The sequence below is a fragment of the Phoca vitulina genome, unplaced genomic scaffold (genome assembly GCF_004348235.1).
Source record: "Phoca vitulina isolate PV1807 unplaced genomic scaffold, GSC_HSeal_1.0 scaffold7, whole genome shotgun sequence".
Lineage (NCBI taxonomy): Eukaryota > Metazoa > Chordata > Mammalia > Carnivora > Phocidae > Phoca > Phoca vitulina.
The window spans coordinates 61,241,220-61,260,961 of record NW_022589710.1 but is presented as its reverse complement, the minus strand read 5'-3'; the positions used below and the strand labels follow the sequence as shown (position 1 = coordinate 61,260,961).

At 41.1% G+C, this 19,742-nt stretch overlaps 1 protein-coding gene across 14 annotated transcripts in view; it reads right to left on the bottom strand.

Annotated features, from left to right (window-relative positions):
• UNC79 (unc-79 homolog, NALCN channel complex subunit) overlaps positions 1 to 19,742 on the bottom strand; it is a 237,325-nt gene that overhangs the window by 99,590 nt on the left and 117,993 nt on the right. For all 14 annotated transcript variants that reach the window (XM_032405836.1, XM_032405840.1, XM_032405835.1 and 11 more), the window contains 7 exons: positions 19,376 to 19,597; positions 17,065 to 17,292; positions 12,288 to 12,429; positions 8,990 to 9,069; positions 8,753 to 8,901; positions 5,065 to 5,222; positions 813 to 994 (listed from right to left, as the gene is read on the bottom strand). In XM_032405836.1, the coding sequence (XP_032261727.1) occupies positions 813 to 994; positions 5,065 to 5,222; positions 8,753 to 8,901; positions 8,990 to 9,069; positions 12,288 to 12,429; positions 17,065 to 17,292; positions 19,376 to 19,597 (1,161 nt within the window). The remainder of the gene's footprint in view (positions 1 to 812; positions 995 to 5,064; positions 5,223 to 8,752; positions 8,902 to 8,989; positions 9,070 to 12,287; positions 12,430 to 17,064; positions 17,293 to 19,375; positions 19,598 to 19,742) is intronic.

The window sequence follows — 19,742 nt, the reverse complement described above, 5'->3', positions numbered from 1 at the left end:
AGCCACGTGACCCTGGGAAAGTCACCTACCCTTTCCAACCCTTGGCTTCTCTATCTGTAAAATGGGAACCCACAAGGTTATCATGGGGATTAAATGAGACAATGGATGATGAGACACTTAATACACTGTCCTGGACAGGCAGTATCTGCTTGACAAATTTTAGCTCTTGCCATTATTATTAGTTTTAACTATAATGATATAGTAATAAACAGGGTGCCAATGTGGGAAATCAGGAGATCAGTACTTTGGAGGTTCTAGCCTCTCGGTTCTTCCACTAACTCACTCTGTGTCCTTTGGAGAGTCACATTATCTCTCCGAGACTTGGTTTCTTCAATTATAAAATAAAGGTGCCAAATAAAATAAATAAGCAACTCTCTCTAGGTCTCATATTTCATGTTCCTTTGACTTTCATTTTGGTAGGCATATTTGCCTTCTCAGGTCTTGCTTTGATTTATACTATAATTCATCACAGAGATGATTTCTCTTAGTATCTAGCCTCTAATGACAAAAGCTCCCAGCCTAGGAGCCTGCTAAATAGTATAAGATAAACCAGCCTAGTTCAAAAATCTGCCACACAGAAAGAGTTACACAATTACTGTCTCTGTCAAAAGTGGTATCACCATATGGACAAAGACTGCAAAGAAAGTACTAAGAAATAAAAACAAGAGGTCTTTAATAAGGTGTGTTTCTGGATGTTTTTCCCCATTTAAAAGTTCCCACTGTTCTTGCTATCCTCATCATCAGTACTGTATGTGTTTAGCAGAGCAGAACACCATCCATGGAGCAGACAACACACATCGGAGGGACGTCACCTGCAATGCTGGCCTCTTTATGGTGTCAAGCAGGAGACCGGCCCTGGTAGCCACTGCTGGGTTGACGTCCTCCACAGCTGTCAGAAAGCAGCAAAAAGCATGTGCCAGGGAGTACTTCAGCAGGTGGTTTTTGGTCACTGAGTGAATATCCAAAAATCTACAAATTACAGCCACTTTTTCCACTGCAGTGTAAAAGGCAGAGGACAAAAAAACAGGACACTTATTTAGACAAGAACTGAACCCACAAAGAAAAAGTCAACTCTGGGGCTCCCACACCCTGTTTTGAGAAACCAAAAGGAAATTCTAATGCCACCTTCTTGAATGTTCCATTTCATCTGTGTGAAAGAGACCGTTTCTACCTAGTGCAGTACTTTTCTGCTGGGCAGCCTTGATTTAACAGTGGGTTGCCTTTTTTTTTTATGTTCTTCCTCATTGTTTAATTCAAACCACACTTCAAACTATTCAAAATGCCTCCACGCTCATTTCTTTGTCCATTCCATAGGCCCTTCTGTGGACCACACAGGGAGACAGGAGGTGCCCACCAGACCTGGCTTTAGATTCTGGACCCCCCTACTGCACTCTTAGTATGTCATGATGTGAAGTGACAACAAACAGACTTCCTAGGGCTAGGGCAGCCACATATTTTTTATATGCAATAGGTGCATGCTTACTTGATAGGAATTCTTTTTTTATTAAATTTTTTTTAAAGATTTTATTTATTTGAGAGAGAGAGCAAGCGAGAGAAAGAGCACAAGCATGGGAATGGGTGGAGGGAGAGAGAGAAGCAGACTCCCCACCAAGCAGGGAGCCCAATGTGGGGCTCAATCCCAGGACCTTGAGATCATGACCTGAGCCAAAAGCAGATTCTTAACTGACTGAGCCACCCAGGCATCCCATAATTAAATTTTTTAAAAAGATTTTACTTATTTATTTGACAGAGAGTGAATGAGAGAGAGAAAGAGCACGAGCAGGGAGAAGGGCAGAGGGAAGAGCAGACTCCCTGCTGAGCAGGGAGCCCAACTCAGGGCTGGATCCCAGGACCCTGGGATTATGACCTGAGCCGAAAGCAGATGCTTAACTGACTGAACCACCTAGGTGTCGCTAATTAAGTTTTTTATTTTAATTCCAGTATAGTTAACATGCAGTGTTATATTAGATTCATGTGTATAATATAGTGATTCAACAATTCCATACATTACTCAGTGTTCATCATGGCAGGTGTGCACATTAATCCCCATCACCTATTTCATCCATCCCCCAACCAACTCTGTAAGTCAGTCAGAGACGGATTTGTAATTATTCTGCAAATCTATGTTAAATGATTCCAGGTACTCTTAAAACATGGCTTTATAAAAAGTTAAAGTAGCTAGTGAAGTAATACAGTGCCATGAAAATAAAACATTTCAGTACTTCGCTTAAGCTATTCCAGCAACCTAGAATATTCTTTCCGTTCCTCTCTGCTTATTGATGTTCTGTCATCCTTAAAGAATCTGCTGCTGAAATTCTACCTGTTCTGTAAAAGTCTACTCTGACCTAGAGTGGCCCTTCGGTCCCATGAACTCCTGCAAAAATACTACTCATTTACATCCTGTTCATTTACGTAAGACATTTGTATGCTCATATATAGCTATATGACATATCTTCTTTTGTGGTCTTGAATTATATTTATAGTTTTAATTTCTTAACCTCCTACATGTTCATATTTGGTTTCATCAATTAAATGAGTATCTTCTTGAGAGCAGGCATCTGCTCTTATACTTCCTTTTATTGGTCCCATAGTGCCTAGTACATATACTATTTCACTTATTTTCACTTATTCACCAATTCACTTATTTTAAAAATATATACTTAAAAATATATTTATAGATATTTAAAATATATACTTAAGATATATATGTATATATACACAAATATATATATGTATATGTACATATACATATAGGTATACACACACACGTATATACATATACATATATACATATGTGTGTGTATGTATGTATGTGTGTGTGTGTGTATATATATATATATATATATATATGTATATAAAACTAAGAAACTACCCTAGATACTTGAAGGAGGATGGAAGTAAGTGGAAAAATGAATTGTTATGGACTCCGTGTTTGTGTTCCTCTCCCCCCCCACAAAATCCGTATGTTGAAGCCCTAACCCCCATTGTGATGGCATTCAGAGGTGGGGCCTTTGGGAGATAATTAGGTTTAAATGAAGTCATGAGGTAGGACCCCCATGATGGGATTTGTATCCTTATAAGAAGAGGAAGGGAACCAGAGCTCTCTAACTTTCTCTCTGCCATGTGGGGACACAGAGAGGAAGCAGTCATCTACAAGACAGAAAGAACGCCCTCACTAAGGAACCATATGTTCCTGGCACCTTGATCTCAGACTTCCCAGCATCCAGAACTGTGAAAAAATAAATGTCTGTTGTTTAAGCCCCCCAGCCTGTGGTATTCTGTTACAACCTGAGCAACCTACGCACACTAATATATGAATCATCCCCAAGTCTTGGCTTAAAAGTCAAGTCGACTAAAGAAATAAGACAGGTACGGCTATAACTGAAACATAATCTAAAGAGCTACAGATATCACTGATGAGGTGCAAATAAAATGCCAAGGAGACCAAGGGACAAAGAAATAATTTTCCACTGAGGGAACCAAAAAGGTGGAACTCACTGGTGGCACTGGAAGGCGGATCGGGTGGAGGTGGTCTGTGAATGGACCTTGAAGCGAAGAGGATTTCAGATGGAGAGCAGAGTGGCCAAGACAAGGGTGAGGGAAGCAGGAAGCAACGGGAAAGTTGCGAAGGAATGTCAGAAAGAAGAGCGGGAAATGAGGCTGCAAACACTCGCAGTTAGACCTGGAGAGGCTTTGACTATCTGTGTAAGGACTTTGAACTTTATTCTCCATGCTTTTTTGAATGGAAAAGTGACATCATCAGAGCTGGGATTCAGAAAAATCTAATCCTTAAACTGGAATGAAAGAGCATAAATATTCATCTGCTTTATTTGTGTTTAAATAGTTGTAAAATGTTGCTAATACCAGGTGGCCCAGGGCCAGGAAATGTTACTCTAATTGTCTGCAATATCAGTTGTTATCCTATAAACCAGCCCCAGGGGTTCCTGGGGCATTAAAAAGTAAGAACTCTTTGAGGTGGCCACATATTAGTGAATGTGTAGTAGTTAACTGACGTAATGGAACTTCCATTTCTTTGCCAAATTTTGGAGACTTTGAAACACACAGAACCATTCTGATAAGGCACACCATGGCATTGAGGGCCCTGCTTGCTGCTCCCAAGAATGAGAGTCCTAGCAGATTGGGGTGACAGTGAAGGCAGCCGATGTGAGGCTAAGAGAACATGTCCAGGTTCCTTCCTTACCATATTCCTCTGAGAACTTGCCATTCTAAGCACCAGGAAATCATACCAATCATGGCCCCAGACTTCATCCCTGATACTTCAGTGGAAAGGGGCTAACAGCAGATTCTCAAACTTCACTGAATTACCTGGATACCTTGTTAAAAACATCCATTCCTGGCCTTACCCCCTAAGATTCTAATTCAGTAGGTCTAGGAATGGGGCCCAACCATCTGCATGTTTAAGGAACATTCCCAGTTACTTTGATACAAGTAACCTATTGTATCATGTCGTATTATATATTATATTGACTACATAATATCTGTGTCATGTTGACTGTATAATTTATCATTCAAGCCAGGATCCATTTGGGAGTAAACAAGCGGACAATTAATAAATACACCTGGACAACAGGCATAAACTAGGACTATCCTAGGCAAACCTGAACAGGGTCATCCTACCTGAGGACCACTCAGCAAAATACTATTATAAAGGAAGCTCAGTTAAGTCGAACCACTAAAGAACACCATCAAGGAAGGCAGTAGTCTTTAAAAAGAAAGGAGGAGGGCCACCTGGGTGGCTCAGTTGGCTGAGTGTCCAACTCTTGATTTTGGCTCAGGTCATGATCTCAGGGTCATGAGATCAAGCCTTGCATCAGGCTCTGTGCTCAGGTAAGAGTCTGCTTAAGATTCTCTCTCTCCCTCCCCGTGTCTCCCCACTTGCGTGCATGCTCTCCCTCTCTCCCTCTAAATGAATAAATAAATACATAAATAAAATCTTTAAAAGAAAATTTAAAAAGAAAGGAGGGTCAACAAGAGACGTCATGACTGGACATCTGGTTTACCTTGTGACCCCCCCAGAGAATTTTTAAGCTAATACAGAGGTACCTGCTTCAAACCTCATCTTCCAGTCTTTGCTGTTGAAATTGCCATTTATGATTGTCCAGAAGATGTCAGCACCATGAGGAAGTGACAAAGCATGGAGAAGCAGAGGAACCGCCAATGAAGATAGTTGGGAGAACTCGGATTTGACGACTCTCCACAGGCTGAGGGAGCAGTAAGCAAAGTGGTTACAGTTACGATAACTGTTCTAGAAAACAAACACAATTACCTCAGTTTATGGGAAATGTAGTTAACAGGCAGCTGGTAAGGATGCTTTTGGTGAAATTACAGTCATCCGCTTCTGATAAACCTTTCCTAAATCTGTTCTGTTCATTTTTTTTAAAGAAATTACTTTTATGTAACAGCATAGAAAAACAACACTTAATACTACACTTTAACATAAAAAATAAAAATTATATATTAGAAATTCCCATATATAAATGAGCAATGACTTAAAAATATACAAAATTGATATTAGTTCTGTTAAGATGGTGGGGTGAAGAGTGATTTTTTTTTTAATTTTCTTTTAGTGAATATCTGGAGAGCTTTGCCTGCCCAGCAGCCTTTCCTCTTTATTCTAGCAAAGAACAACTCTATTTCTATTAAGAACAGCCTCTCCACCAACTAGCAGGGCTGTCAGTCAAGGTCCTCCCCTTCCTTATCGTAAGAGTGAACACAAAACCCAGGCTGATCAAGGTAGTTGACGGAAGCAAACCGCACACAGCACTGCTAGAAAACCGCCCCGGTGACAAAAAAGCCTGGATTTCACCAGTCCCCTATGGCTTTCCCATTTCTCTACAACAGCCTTGTTTGAAATCAGGAAGAAATCAGGAAGATAGTGTCCTTTTCCCCAGATCCCTACATTGTTCATCATGGCTTTTGTGTCAGAGTGGTACTTTGAGGAAAAACCTGGGCTATGTAGCCCAAAGGCTGAGCCAGAGATCCCACAGCACCAGTAATCCCTTTGGCCTTGGTAAATGTCCTAGAGAGACTGCGTTTGTTTGTTTGCTTGTTTGTTTGTTTAGAGAGTGGGGGGAAGGGCAGAGGGACAGAGAGAGAGAATGTCAAGCAGGCTCTATGCTCAGTGAGGAGCCAGACTCGGGGCTCAATCTCAAGACCCTGAGATCATGACCTGAGCCGAAATCAAGAGTTGGACACTCAACCAACTCAGCCACCCTGGCACCCCCTGTAGAGGCTGCTTTAACAACAAAAGTTGGGAGTCCCACTCCCACGGAATGAACAGAGCTTCTGCCTAACTCCCAGCCCTACTCCTTCATGGTTTTTGCCTGGACTTGGTCATCCATCTGTTCAGATCAGTCCTACTCTGCCCCACATCCAGGTCAGCCAGGTCTACCCTTCCACCAGCTCCTCCCGTTCCACCTGTAGAATTCCCATTTTATCATGAGGAAACTTCTGGAGACTCTCCACTTTTCCCATTCTATGCTTCTGTACTGGGTTGAACAGTGTCCCCATCCAAAATATTCCCAATCGTGACTAAGACTTCTTTTCCCTCCTTTCCATACTCTTCTCCCAAACATCAATCCTCTTCTGATTTCATTTGCCTCCCATGTTAGACTGGATCTCAGAGTCAACCATTTCCTCACTCCAAAATTTCTCATCCCCCTGACTTCCACCATAATCAAATCACAAATCCCTACTCCTGAATAAACCCACATTGCCCCTCCACTCTCAGACCCCAGAACAACTTGGTCCTACTAATTCCTACTAACTTGGTCCACCACAAACTGGTACTAGCTAAGTTCAGCTTGATGCTGAAGCTGGCCATTCTTCGATTACTTCTTGTCGACACCCTACTGCTTTCCTCCGTGAGCTTATTCCATACTTTTTTCCATGTTCCTTGAGCTCCCAACCTAATCTCTATCCTCCTACCTCTCAGGAAAAGACATCAGGACACACTACTCTTAAGGTTCAGTAATGAGCTCCCCTTGACACTTCATTTCTCTTTTCCCCAAAATATATCTCCTTTCAAAGAAAAGAGCATCCTTCCTCTCTTCCACCCACCCTTCGTTCTTGATCACATATTCTTGCCTTCTAGGACCTGGTTCTACCAGCTACTCCCCTTTCTCTGATCCCTTGCACTGACCATAAATATTTTCAGATCTTTATCCTAAAAATCCTTGACATCCACTCCCTTTCCCCTCTAAATATCTGATCTCTCCCTTACTTTTCTAATAAACTTCTCAGAAGAAAGTTCTGTGTTATACCTTGACATTCCCAAAGCCCTTGCAACATGCTCTTTGCACTCCCTTAAATGTGGGTGGTCCCTAAGGGTCTCTCTTTCTCCATACTCATGCTATTAAAGTACAACTCTGACCCTGTTTATTGTTTCAAGATCTTCCATAGGTCTCCAAACATCATTAAGTGAAGTCCCTCTCTTTGAGGCCCTTTACACTTGGGCCCCAACCTACTTCTCTAACTTCATTTTCCATTACTCCCCCTAAGATCATCCCACGCAGCAAAAAATAAAACCTTGGTATCACCTAAGTATGCCCTACTTACTTCTTGTCCCTCCCTTCTAACTCTGCCATCTTTACTCTTGACATTCTCACTTTCAACAAAATGTTCTGCCCATCTCAAATGTCCACCTGTTAAAATTTTATCATCCTCTCAATGCTCATCCCAATGGTATCTGCTCCTGAGACCTTCTCTAGTAATCCAGAAATGACCTCTCCCACCTCCGAACTATACAAAACAGTCATCCATCACACATCCCTTGGATTGACAATGACTCACGTATACACAGGGTGACCAAGTATCTTAGTTTATCCAAGATCTTGGTCTACATTATACTAATTATTTGAGGTTATTATGAAGATCACCCCTTCTTCACTCTCAAAAGTTAACAATGTGAAGAATAAATTATGTGGTCACCTTCCGTATAAATAGCATTCACCCCCTTCCAAACTAGATTGCAAATTCCCAAAGTGCCTAGAATAATAACATATATAGCAAATAATATCTGTTTAATGAATGAATGAACAAAGGAACAAAATGAGTGAAAAGACAGATAGAGCCTCAAGTCGGTTTTGTCACCAAGTTAACCTAAGCCAACCTCTTCTTTCTTCTCATCACCTCATTCTCTTACATTTAAACGAGGATAATATTTTTCTGACTTACTTCTAGGAAGACTCTAACAGTTATTTTAAGTCATTGTCTTCTCAGGAAGAAAAACTCTATATAAATCCAGGGCAATATTTTATTATTTTTCTCAAAATACTTCAGCAGTCTTTAAAAATACTTTATCAGACAAAAATGTGGAGAGATTTTTGATGTCTATTAGCAGTTTTATTTCAAGTAAGAAATTGAGTAAGTCTTTCATATTAATATTGTACTAGATGATACTATGTAAATAGTGACTTAGTACCTGTTGACATTTTCCTAGGGGACACTATACTCTTAAGCCACCCAACAACTGATGACCAAATAATCCTTATTTTGCTTTTTCTATTTCTACAGTGTCTAGCAAAGAAAATTACTATTCCTCACGTTGACATACTTAAACATTAGACTCAGTAAAAGAAATAAAAGTTATTCCCATAGGCGATTCGGCTGTCCTGGCTAAGAGAAATGGCCCAAATGAGTTGGTAAATCTTGTCCTAACTTCGATTTTCACAGCTAAAGCCTAAAATATAAACAACAACAACAGCAACAAAAATCTGCTAGGAAGACATACCTTGCAATCAACATATGATCCTGAATGTAGGCTAAAAATTGAGGATGGTCTTTTCTAGCAATGTATAAACACTCTCCATGTAGACAGAGAATCTTCAGGCAATTGAGCATATTAAAAAGAATGTCTGGCTCTTCAAACTTCGCCATTTCCTACGCAAAGAACCACATGGTTACTACTGAGTTAATCTAAAATAGCAATGCTACCACATCAAACACTTAAATATCTCAAAAAATATACCTGGAAAATGGTGTATATTAGTCTCAAAGTTACTGGAAGCTGTTGGTAGCAAAACTTTCTCTCAGTGTCATTCTTTATTGCTGGGGAGAAATAATTACATGAAGGTTAGCATAGCTCCTCCTTTTTCCCACCACTCATGACCTGATCAAGACCATAAAACCAAGAGGACTGAAAATAAATATATGATATATTAAAAGGCATTTTGTGTAATGTTTTTATTTGCTCTCCAAGGTGGCATATAGCCCTTCTATGATGCCCATGCAGGAAACCTTCTAGATTCAGGGCTCTCAAATTCCATGTAGCCCACCATATATATTCAGATGTCCTTGGCTCCCTGAAGCAAACCCTATGCTCCCAAGGGCAGCGAGTTCTGCTGCCACCTGGAGGGGCCTGGCACCCGGCTAGGTACGCCTTCCTTACTGAAAGGGAGAGAAGAAGGTTTTAAGGAGAAGTATTCAAGTTGTATTAGCACCTAAGGAGAAATTTACCCCATGGACTCATGCCAAAGGGAGTACCTGAAAGAAGTTAGGCATATTCAAATCAGAACAATTACTCGGCTTTAATCTTCTTGTGAGTCTCTCTAATACCTTTTCCCCTACAGGTGGGATGGCAGTATATGGTACCTGAGGCACGCTAGAGAAAAGAATTCACAAGTTAGCCAGATGTAGACACTAGTGTAAAACGTTTTCAAATCACCATTCTAAGTTTTGGCAATCCCTGGAACCAGAGACGATGGGAGTCAAACTCTCTTGGTGTATATATTAAACAGTTCATTGGTGATCTTCCGCTTTCATGTATTTTAAACACTTGTTACCAGCCCTCGAATCTATTTTTTCTAGTGTGAGGGTTTTAAAAGTATTTTTAGTGGAGGATATATCTGACAGCTATCAAGAAATAGGTACCAGGCCACAAAATGCAGAAACAGGAAATAGTCTGAAAGGAAGGAGGAATCACAGAACACGTGTCGATTGAACACGTTTGCTCTGACAGAGGAGTTCAAGACCATGGCCTGAAGGCCCACAGAGCAGAAGCAGGACTGGGCTCAGAGCAGCAGGGAAGGCTGGTCTTGGAGGAAAATTAAGGGAGGCTTCCCTGAGGAGACAATTTATAACTGTGACCTGCAAGACAGTGGGGAATAAAAGCAGGAAAGTAGACCAGACGCTGTGACAGGAGCCCGAAGAAGTGTTTGAGGGAGACGAACAGAACAAACGTTTAAGCAAGAAAAAGAGTCATTCATAAAAAGAAATTGCTTAATTTTAACCATTGTTCATATAAAATGTTATGAATAAATAAAAGAAGAAGAAGATAGCAGGAAGGGAAAAATGAAGGGGGGGAAATTGGAGGGGGAGACGAACCATGAGAGACTATGGACTCTGAGAAACAAACAGAGGGCTCTAGAGGGGAGAGGGGTGGGGGGATGGGTTATCCTGGTGATGGGTGTTAAAGAGGGCACATTCTGCGTGGAGCACTGGGGGTTATACGCAAACAATGAATCATGGAACACTACATCAAAAACTAATGATGTAATGTATGGTGATTAGCATAACACAATAAAAAAAAGAATTAAATAAATAAATAAAGTGCCAGTTAAGTGATTTGTGCACCATGTTGGGTTTAAAAGATATATTTGTATACAAAGAGTACAGGTTATTGGATCCTAAGTGACATCCTTGCGTCCTTTAGGCATTAATGCCTGACAGAAAGAAGCCCTAGGCCCGGGTCTCAGGACACCCGGGTTCTAGTCTCAATCCTGGATTGATATCTGGATTTCTAATTCCCAGATCTCTGCCCCAGATATACCCAGAATTGGGGGTGGTGGGTGGAGCTCATTCATTCTGTGTTTCAACTCCTCAGACGATCCTGATGCTCCATCAGGGCCGCACGTAAGCCTAAAGCATAAATTAGGAATGAGGACTACAAGCTGTATGACCACGGGCACGTTTCACCCACCTGGGATGTATTTTCCTCATCTGCAAAGTGAGAAGGCTGAATTAGATCAGCAGGTTTCCAAGTTTTTTCCTATGGACGATTTTGTTTAAAGAAACTCACTTAGAACTCCAACGTATGAAATAGAGCAGGTCAGCACACTCAGGGTAAAGCAGGGTGGGCAGCCTGGGCTGCTCATTAGGACTTGCCCCTGTCTCCCCACCATTTGCCACTCCAAATAAGGAAGGTCCAAAGGAAACAACATAGAATGTGTACAACTCCAAGGACATGCTGAGAACCAATGAAATAGGTCATCTCAGGTGTTCTTTCAATTTCTACGTTTCTGTGGTTCTAAACAGAGTGATCCGAGATATTCATACTCAGCTGATCATGTGTACAATTCATGCAGAAGCAGTTAGTTCTGACCAAGCATTTCATACTAATGAGACTAATGTCTTATTCAGACCTTGGTCTGAATGAGACACCCCCAGGGCTATAACGGACCTCACACAAAAGTCACTTAACAATGTTTGCTGTTCCCTGAAGGAATGACAGAAAGCCCATGATTCCCAAACTTTGGTTCTGGGGGTGGGCCACCTGGTTCAGGGTAGTGGAAGCAGGAAGATGAAAAATGAGTCATATTTACTCCAGGTCCTGTACAAATTCCCAAAGTGCCACAGTGCAGATCTGGAAATCAAGCTTTCCCCAAGGCACATGGGGTCACATGTCAAATTCCCTGAACTCCTTCAGACCGTGAAGAGCTGGAGTATGATTCCAAGCCTGCCTGCCATTCTGCAGTCCCCAAGTAGCCCGCACATAGCCTGCAAGCAAACTAGAAAGAGGCCATCCTTCCTCTAGCTCTGTGCGAAGCCAACCAGCCTCAGAGCACAAAGTGTGCAGCTATACACAGTGAGCCTGTCCAGAGTCCTGGTCAAGCCCCTGGGCCACAGAAGCTGCATGAGCTCAAGTTCCATCGGCTCTATCCCAAAACACTCTGCCATGGCCAAATGCCCTAAGTGGCTGTCGAGAGTGAAAGCACCCTCCGCTCAGTCATCCAGCCTTGGTTCATAGCTGCTTCTCCACGAGAACCTGCTACACCGTAAGTAGGAAGGTACTGCTCACATGGTGGGTTCTGTTGATAAGAAGTTTGAATTTTAACACCTGCTGCCAAGAAAGCAGCTTGGTGACCTTTGCTCTACTAGAAACACATCCTGGATCTGTTCACTTCATGACCTGAGAGGAAATGGTTCATTTGCACCAGTCTCCACTAGAGAAGCCAAGCCTAAACTTGCCTAAGTCGACAGTAATCTTAAAAAAACAGGGTTCTGAACATCAGAACTGTGCTAACTGGGGTATGCCAGAGTTCACCTACCAGCATGTTCCGTGGGCTCGGTGCAATCGCCTGGGTTCTCCCCATGCTTGGATGCTGGATTCTCCTCCTCCTCACCTTCAGGGCCTATAATAAACTCTGGTCTGGAAGAAAGGAGGCTATCCTCAAGGCTGTCTGTGGGCTCCTGAAACAAAGAGAACAAGCAGCCAGGTGAGCAGCCCGCTGGGGATGTAAAGAATGGTTTTGCTCAGTTCCACAAAGATCCATTGAGTACCTGCTGTGTCCCAGCCCTGTGCTGAGCCCCGAAGGACAAAGACACCTGCCTCAGAAGAAATGTGAGCTCACTTCCATAATAATTAAAGGGACTCTGGATCAGCTGTTACTAAAACAATTTCATTCCCTTGAAATAAATATGGAAAAATCTCAAAAACATTAAATCGTCCTAGGCCCACTTTCCCTGTGATCATGTCCCACTCACCAAGTGATTCCAATCCGTGCACATTTTGTTCAGTAACAGTACTTAACTGGCAGGGAATAATACGGGGTTCACAGCAATAACTTAAGATACACACACTGGTAGTCCTGGAGACGTCAAATTTTTAGGAGCAAGAAATCGCTATAACATGCGTTAAAGAAAGCTAGGTATGGCAAGCCAAGTGTCCCTCAACACATGAACAGAGAGACAAAATGTGTTACATACATGCAGTAAAACATGAGTCAGCCTTACAAAGGAAGGAAGGCTGACACCTGCTATGTGAGTGAACCTTTAGGACATGGTGCTAAGTGAAACAAGCCAGTCATAAAAAGGACAATTATTGCATGATTCCAGATATATGAGGTCACTACTGTAGACAAATTCAAAGATGCCGAAAGTAGAATGGAGCTGTCCAGCAGCTCAGGAGAGGGGGGAACCAGGAGGTTCTTGTTTAGTGGGTATAGAATTTCAGTTTTGCAAGATGATAAAGTTCTGGAGATGGGCTGCACCACATGACTATACTAAACACGATACATTTATGGACAATACATGTCAGATATAATACATATGTATAAAACCAGCCACAGAAATAGGTGAAATTGGGAAGCACTGGTTATGGCTGCCATTTAAAATATCCATCTCCAGTTAAGCTCCAATTCCAGCCTTTTTCTTTCCTTCAAGTACCACTTCAAATATCCTCTTCTAAAAATCATACTCTTTTAGCTAACACTTTAGCCAGTACACGTTTTTTTCAAGAATTATTTGACAGCCAGCTCAACACTGATGGAGTGCCAGAGGGACACCCACAAGAAAACCAGAGCTTAGCATGGAGGATACGAGGGCCCTGAAGAATATCTCTGCCAACTTCACAGTTTTGTGAAGCCTGACTCTGTCCCTAGGTCACTCATGAGCAAGGCACTAAATCAAATTCCAAAGTGAGTTTCATGAAATTCGCTACGATAAAAAGTTCCCTGCTGTGTACTTACTCTTCGATAACCCCCGGGGCTAGAATCATCCTCCCAGGTGGCAGGGACTGGTGTCGCCCATCCTGTCCCCAGCCTGTCCCAGGAAGAGAACTGAAGAGCGAAGGGGGCTGACCCACACAGTGGAGACCACCCAGAAGTTTGGAATGTTCTACGGCATAGCCCTCTTTTATTGATGAGCATCTCTCCCATAAACCTTTGGGAGAGGAAAACAGAATCCTTCAGCTTCACTTCCAAATGTGCTATTTTCAGCCCATGACAAGTGTCCAAAGCATCATGCACACAGGAGATTGTTTTGATGGTTCAGTTTCTCTATACTTATGCTTCCTCCTCTCCCTGTTTCCCGGGATGGTGCTGGGAAAACGGACACAATACAGAAAGCCTGCTGGGGACAGGGCAGGGGTCAGGGCATCTGCCTCCATCCTCTTCACCCTCTCACTCCCTCCCTGAAACAGAAGTCTGTACTTGGCACAGCCACATCCTCAGCTGATTCTGTTCTTAAGCCACACACTACTGGAATCCATGGTTACTCTCATCCCCAATGGCACAGAGGACCCTCCATCTCAGGATCCCCAGGCACATTTCAGTCTTATATTTTTCCTCTTTTCTCCTGACAGGATCAGCTACTCCTTCCTTTTCTAAACTGCCTCCTCCCTTGGTTTTGGAGTTCTTGCTCTCCCTTGGTTTTTCCCCTGTGTCTCTGGCCTCTTCTCAATTCATTTCTAAGTCTTCAGTTTCCCTGTTTTCCCTCTTAAGAGCTGGTCCTTCCCAGAATACTAGCCATGGCTAGCTAGCATTTCTCTTCTCATTCCACACATCCCAGCACAATATGCTGGCAGCTCCAAACTTTTATTTGACCTTCCTCCAAAAAACCAGATCCACATAGCTGACGGGGCATGACAACCCCCACCTGGATATCTAAAAGGCATCTCAACCCCGCTATGTCTGACTGTGCCTGCATCATACCCACTCCTACCAAAAAAATCACTTCTACTACTGTAATGCTCTTCTATAAATGGCAATGTTATCAGCTCCCAAGCCAGAAAACATGGGTTTGCCCTCCACTTTTCCATACCTCAATGCCAGCTAAACACCAACCGCAGCTGACTGTCTTGCCTAAAAATCCGCCAGGCCTGCCCCTTCTCTGATCCCCACCACCATTGCTTTAATTCAGACTTCCCCATTTCCTGAGTGACCACATTAGCCTTCTTGACTAGATGCCTGTCCCCAGGGTCCAAATCGTCCAAATCCTCCCAATCCTCTTTTCTCCAATTCATCAAATTGCATCACCACCCTGATTAAATTCTTCAGGATCCCCCATTCACCAAGACAAAACCCAAACTTCTGAGCCTGGCAGACAGAGCCCTTAATGAATGGGAAAATAAGACGAAGTCTGTCTTGCTTGACCCAGGTTTCACTGTCTTCCCATCCTGCTCACTGCGCTAGCAACATTCAACTGTTTCCAGTTTCCTGAGCGTATCATTCCCTGCTTTCCCCTGGATCACTTACACAGAGAGTTTTCTGGGTCTCCAAAGTTCTTTTCCCCTCCGCCTTCATTTCATTAACTCCATTCCTTCAAATATGAGCCCAGGAGCTCTCTCCTTCCCATCACACCTCCAAGCTGGATCTGCAGTCCCTCTTCTGCCCCCATTGCTCCCTTGCCCAGATCTCTCCCATCACACTCATCACGTTAACAGTTTTTCATTTACTTAAACATCTCCCTGATTAGACTCTAAGCATCTTGATTTTAATTTGTTTTTACATCATCTAGGACTATGACTGTTTTGTAGTGAAGTTACCCAATGCTGAAAGACCACAGTCCAAGGAGGTTACTTTGCAACATGTAGGACAAGTGAGTTTAGTAGGCAGAAAGGTATTTAAAAACTGAAGAAACACTTTACTGCGTGTATGTTATACCTCAAGAAAATTTTTTTAAGAAGACACTTTCTACTTATGGGGCACCTGGGTGGTTCAGTCAGGTAAGCAGCTAACTTTGGCTCAGGTCATGATCTCCAGGTCCTGGGATTGAGCCCTGTGTCGGGCTCTGCACTCAACAGGATTCTGTTTCTCCCTCTCCCTCTGCCCTTCTCCCCCTGCTCGTACTCCCTCTCTCAAATAAATAAAATCTTGAAAAAAAAAAAAGTCACTTTCTACTTAGATAAACATTAGGGGAAAGGAAAAAATAGAGAAGATAGTAAACACTGGCCCAAATAATTCAGATTCACCTCCCTTTGATGGCGTGAGGGTTTTTGGTGATATGTGTTATATGTCTTAAATGAAAACTGGCTAAAAAGGGAATGAATAATGTATGGAGTAGCTAATGTGTGGCATATAGTAGTTGTTCCCTACTGAAACCATTTTCTTGGAAAGCAGAAAATACAATGAAGCCTTTACTTGTTGTTGATGAAGTCAATGGGTTTTACAAACCAGAGTTACCTAGGAATTCTTGATATCTGTATCCAATCTACTTACTTGATATTTGATATGTACATTTTGTAGTATTCACTGCTATCTGAACTTTGTAATAAAAGTTATTTCAAGAATACCATCAATGGCACATGCACCCCAATGTTTATAGCAGCAATGTCCACAATAGTCAAACTATGGAAAGAGCCTAGATGTCCACAAACAGATGAATGGATAAAGAAGATGTGGTATATATATCCAATGGAGCCATCAAAAAAATGAAATCTTGCCATTTGCAACGACGTGGATGGAACTAGAGGGTATTATGCTAGGTGAAATAAGTCAATCAGAGAAAGACAAGTATCATATGATCTCACTGATATGAGGAATTTGAGAAATAAGACAGAGGATCATAGGGGAAGGGAAGGAAAAATGAAACAAGATGAAACCAGACAGGGAGACAAACCATAAGAGACTCTTAATCTCAGGAAACAAACTGAGTGTTGCTGGAGTGGAGGGGGATGGGAGGGATGGGTGGCTGGGTGATGGACATTGGGGAGGGTATGTATTATGGTGAGCGCTGTGAATTGTGTAAGACTGATGAATCACAGACCTGTACCCATGAAACAAATAATACATTATATGTTAATTTAAAAAATAAAAAGGCATTTAAAAAAAAGAATACCATCAATGCTTTGTATTTATGAAAATTATATGAATGGATGTGCCACAACCCTAACTCAAGACTCAAGAATTCTGTATAATGTAGCTCCAGCTCATAGCCCTTTCTAGGAGCATTAGTTGGTAGAAGGAACAGGAAAACTTTCTTTTTAACGGTCTCACATATAACCCGGCATGGAGCATACAATGATATTGGAGGAAGACCCCATTATACCAGGTACTACAGTCATTATCACTATCAGATATGGGTCATCTCATTTCTTTGACTTCTTACCACCAGCCGGCTTTCTTCTTTAGGAGCCAGTCTCTCCAGGAGTTCACAAGCAAGCTGATAGCAGAGAATACTAGATTGGCATAAGTTACACTCAACTGCTTTTTCGTCCTTCTGGCAGGTGTGGGAGCCCCCCCAGGGGGCTTGGAAGACATTGTTTATAATGGAAATAATGTCCTTTGATAAGCTGTGCTCTAAACCCATTGTGATCCCATCATCTTGTAACTCCATCTGAAAGACATCAAAATGAAGGCCAAAAAAAAAAAGAGAGAGAGAGAAAAGAAAAGAAGAAGGAATTTGGTCCTTTTTCCAATATTCCATTGGTATTCTAATTGGGGATAATTTTACTCTCTGACAACAATATTAAGTTATTTAAAGATAATAAGGATTATATACCATGAATATATATTATTTTCCACAGATTTTTTTAAAAGAATATAAACACAAGACAAACTATGGGAATTATTTTTAAAATCACATAGGACATTTAAAAGAGAGTTGTTTGTTAAACTTATCACTTTGTGAGATTTTACACATTTAAAAAATGGTACTCCTCACCCAGTGTCCAGATCTTGGTTTCTAAATACCATTATCCATTATCCTCTAAGAGGAACCAGAGCTCCTTGGAGAAATGGCTGATTTCAAGGTTGGGGCTAGGAAAATATAAAATGAGCCTGGAACATCTTGTCATGCCAGAAATTAAGGAAGTGTTCAAAGAATGATAAGGATTATGTCAAAAGAACACAGAAGCCAGCCTGAAGGGACTCCTACTGGTCAAATATGGGACAATATGAGCATCAGAATAAAAATAATCATAGTAATAGATTTTAACTCACTGAATAAAATAAGAATTCATGAATACATGCAGGTATAAGAAGATAAATAAATAAATATAGAGACAGGAGAGAAGGGAAACTGTTCCTTCAGTAGAATACCAACTAATAAATTAAAAGATAATGGAATTAGGAAATTATCACTTGATAACCATCATCACAATAATTGATCCAGGCATGAATCAGCCCTGGATGATAAAACTAGTACATAAAAGTCTAACGAGAACAGGAAATCTCAGCCTGCCAGTTACTTATTAATTACAAAGGGGGAAATAGTGATTTTAGAGTAGAGAAATCTAGTAGAAATCACCTTAACCAAGTTATCACCAGTAAGGCAACATTATCATGTCATGTGCCTCCCAATATGATGCACTGAAAAGGATATAACATCACATCAGGGGCGTTACTGACAAAAAATGCTTAACCCAAATATATCCGTAACATAGGACAAACTCAAATTGAGAGACATTCTACAAAATAATTGGACTGCACTCTTCAAAAATGTCAAGAACATGAAAGATGAACAAAGCCTGAAGAATTGCTCTGGATTAAAGAAGACTAATGAGACAGGACAAATATTTGCAACAAGTGATGCTAGATTGTGTCCTAGATCTATACTATACATACTATACGATACGATACGATATGATACTATATAGATATATACTATATACTATATACTATACTATAAAAATATAATTATTATGTCAATTTAAAAAGTGATTAATTTCTGTGGGTCAGACAATAGATAATAGTATTACAACAATATTAATTTCCTGATTTTGATTGATTTCCTGATTTTGTGCTTGGTCATATAAGAGAATGTCCTTATTTTTCAGGAAATACATTCTGAAGTGTTGAAGGACAAAGGGGCATCATATTGGCAACTTACCCTCACATGTTTATTTTTAAAATTCTATAATTCATACATACATATACAGATTGAGAGAGAGAGAAAGAAATATGATAAGTGTTATTATCTGGACAATCTAGGGGAGGAGTATTTGGGAATTCTTTGTACATATCTTGCAACTTGTCTACAAGTCTGAAATTATTTCAGAATAAAAAGTTAAGAAATGTTCTCCTGATCAAAGACTTTTATACTTCTCTTCTGAAATTACCTTCAAAAATCGATTCATGGAATATATTTAAATCAGCCCATCAATATAGAGCTGTACTTTGCTCCTCCCAACAATAGCATTACTCAGTTAGCTCACCAAATCCGTTCAACAGAATCAATTCTAATGATGCTAGAGTGTTTCTAAAATTCACATCCATTCTCATATGTCAACATCATGGCAGATATTCATACAGTATTTTTCAGACTCTTTAGGGAATCCTGAAAGGAGTTTGCAAAATGTCTTGAGTGATGTTGCATCATTTCATAAGTATGAAGATGTCCAACACATAGCAAGAATCACTATACAACACTTTCCCTTATTCTTCACCTCGAAACTAAAGAAAGCTCATGCTTCAGCTACCTGCTTCAGGAGAAGATCAAACATGAGGATGAAACAATTTAGATTCATTTCATCATCTTCACAATCAAAGTCAATAGTCCTTCCTCCTGGGTGTCCAAAATTCTTGAAAGGGCTACGAAATGGACTACGCATAGGACTCCGAAATGGACTCTGGAAAGGACTATGAAATGGACTCAGCATATTGTGCTGAACTCGCCGGCCAGGATCAGAGGCAACACTCACCTAGAAGAAAGAACATCAACACACATAAGTGAACTCACAGAAGCCAAAATGGCTAGATAAAATATCTGGGTCTTATGGAAGGTATTTCCAGCTGTCACACTGATTTCCTTCCTTAGTGAGTAGCATTAGTACTTCCAAATAGTAT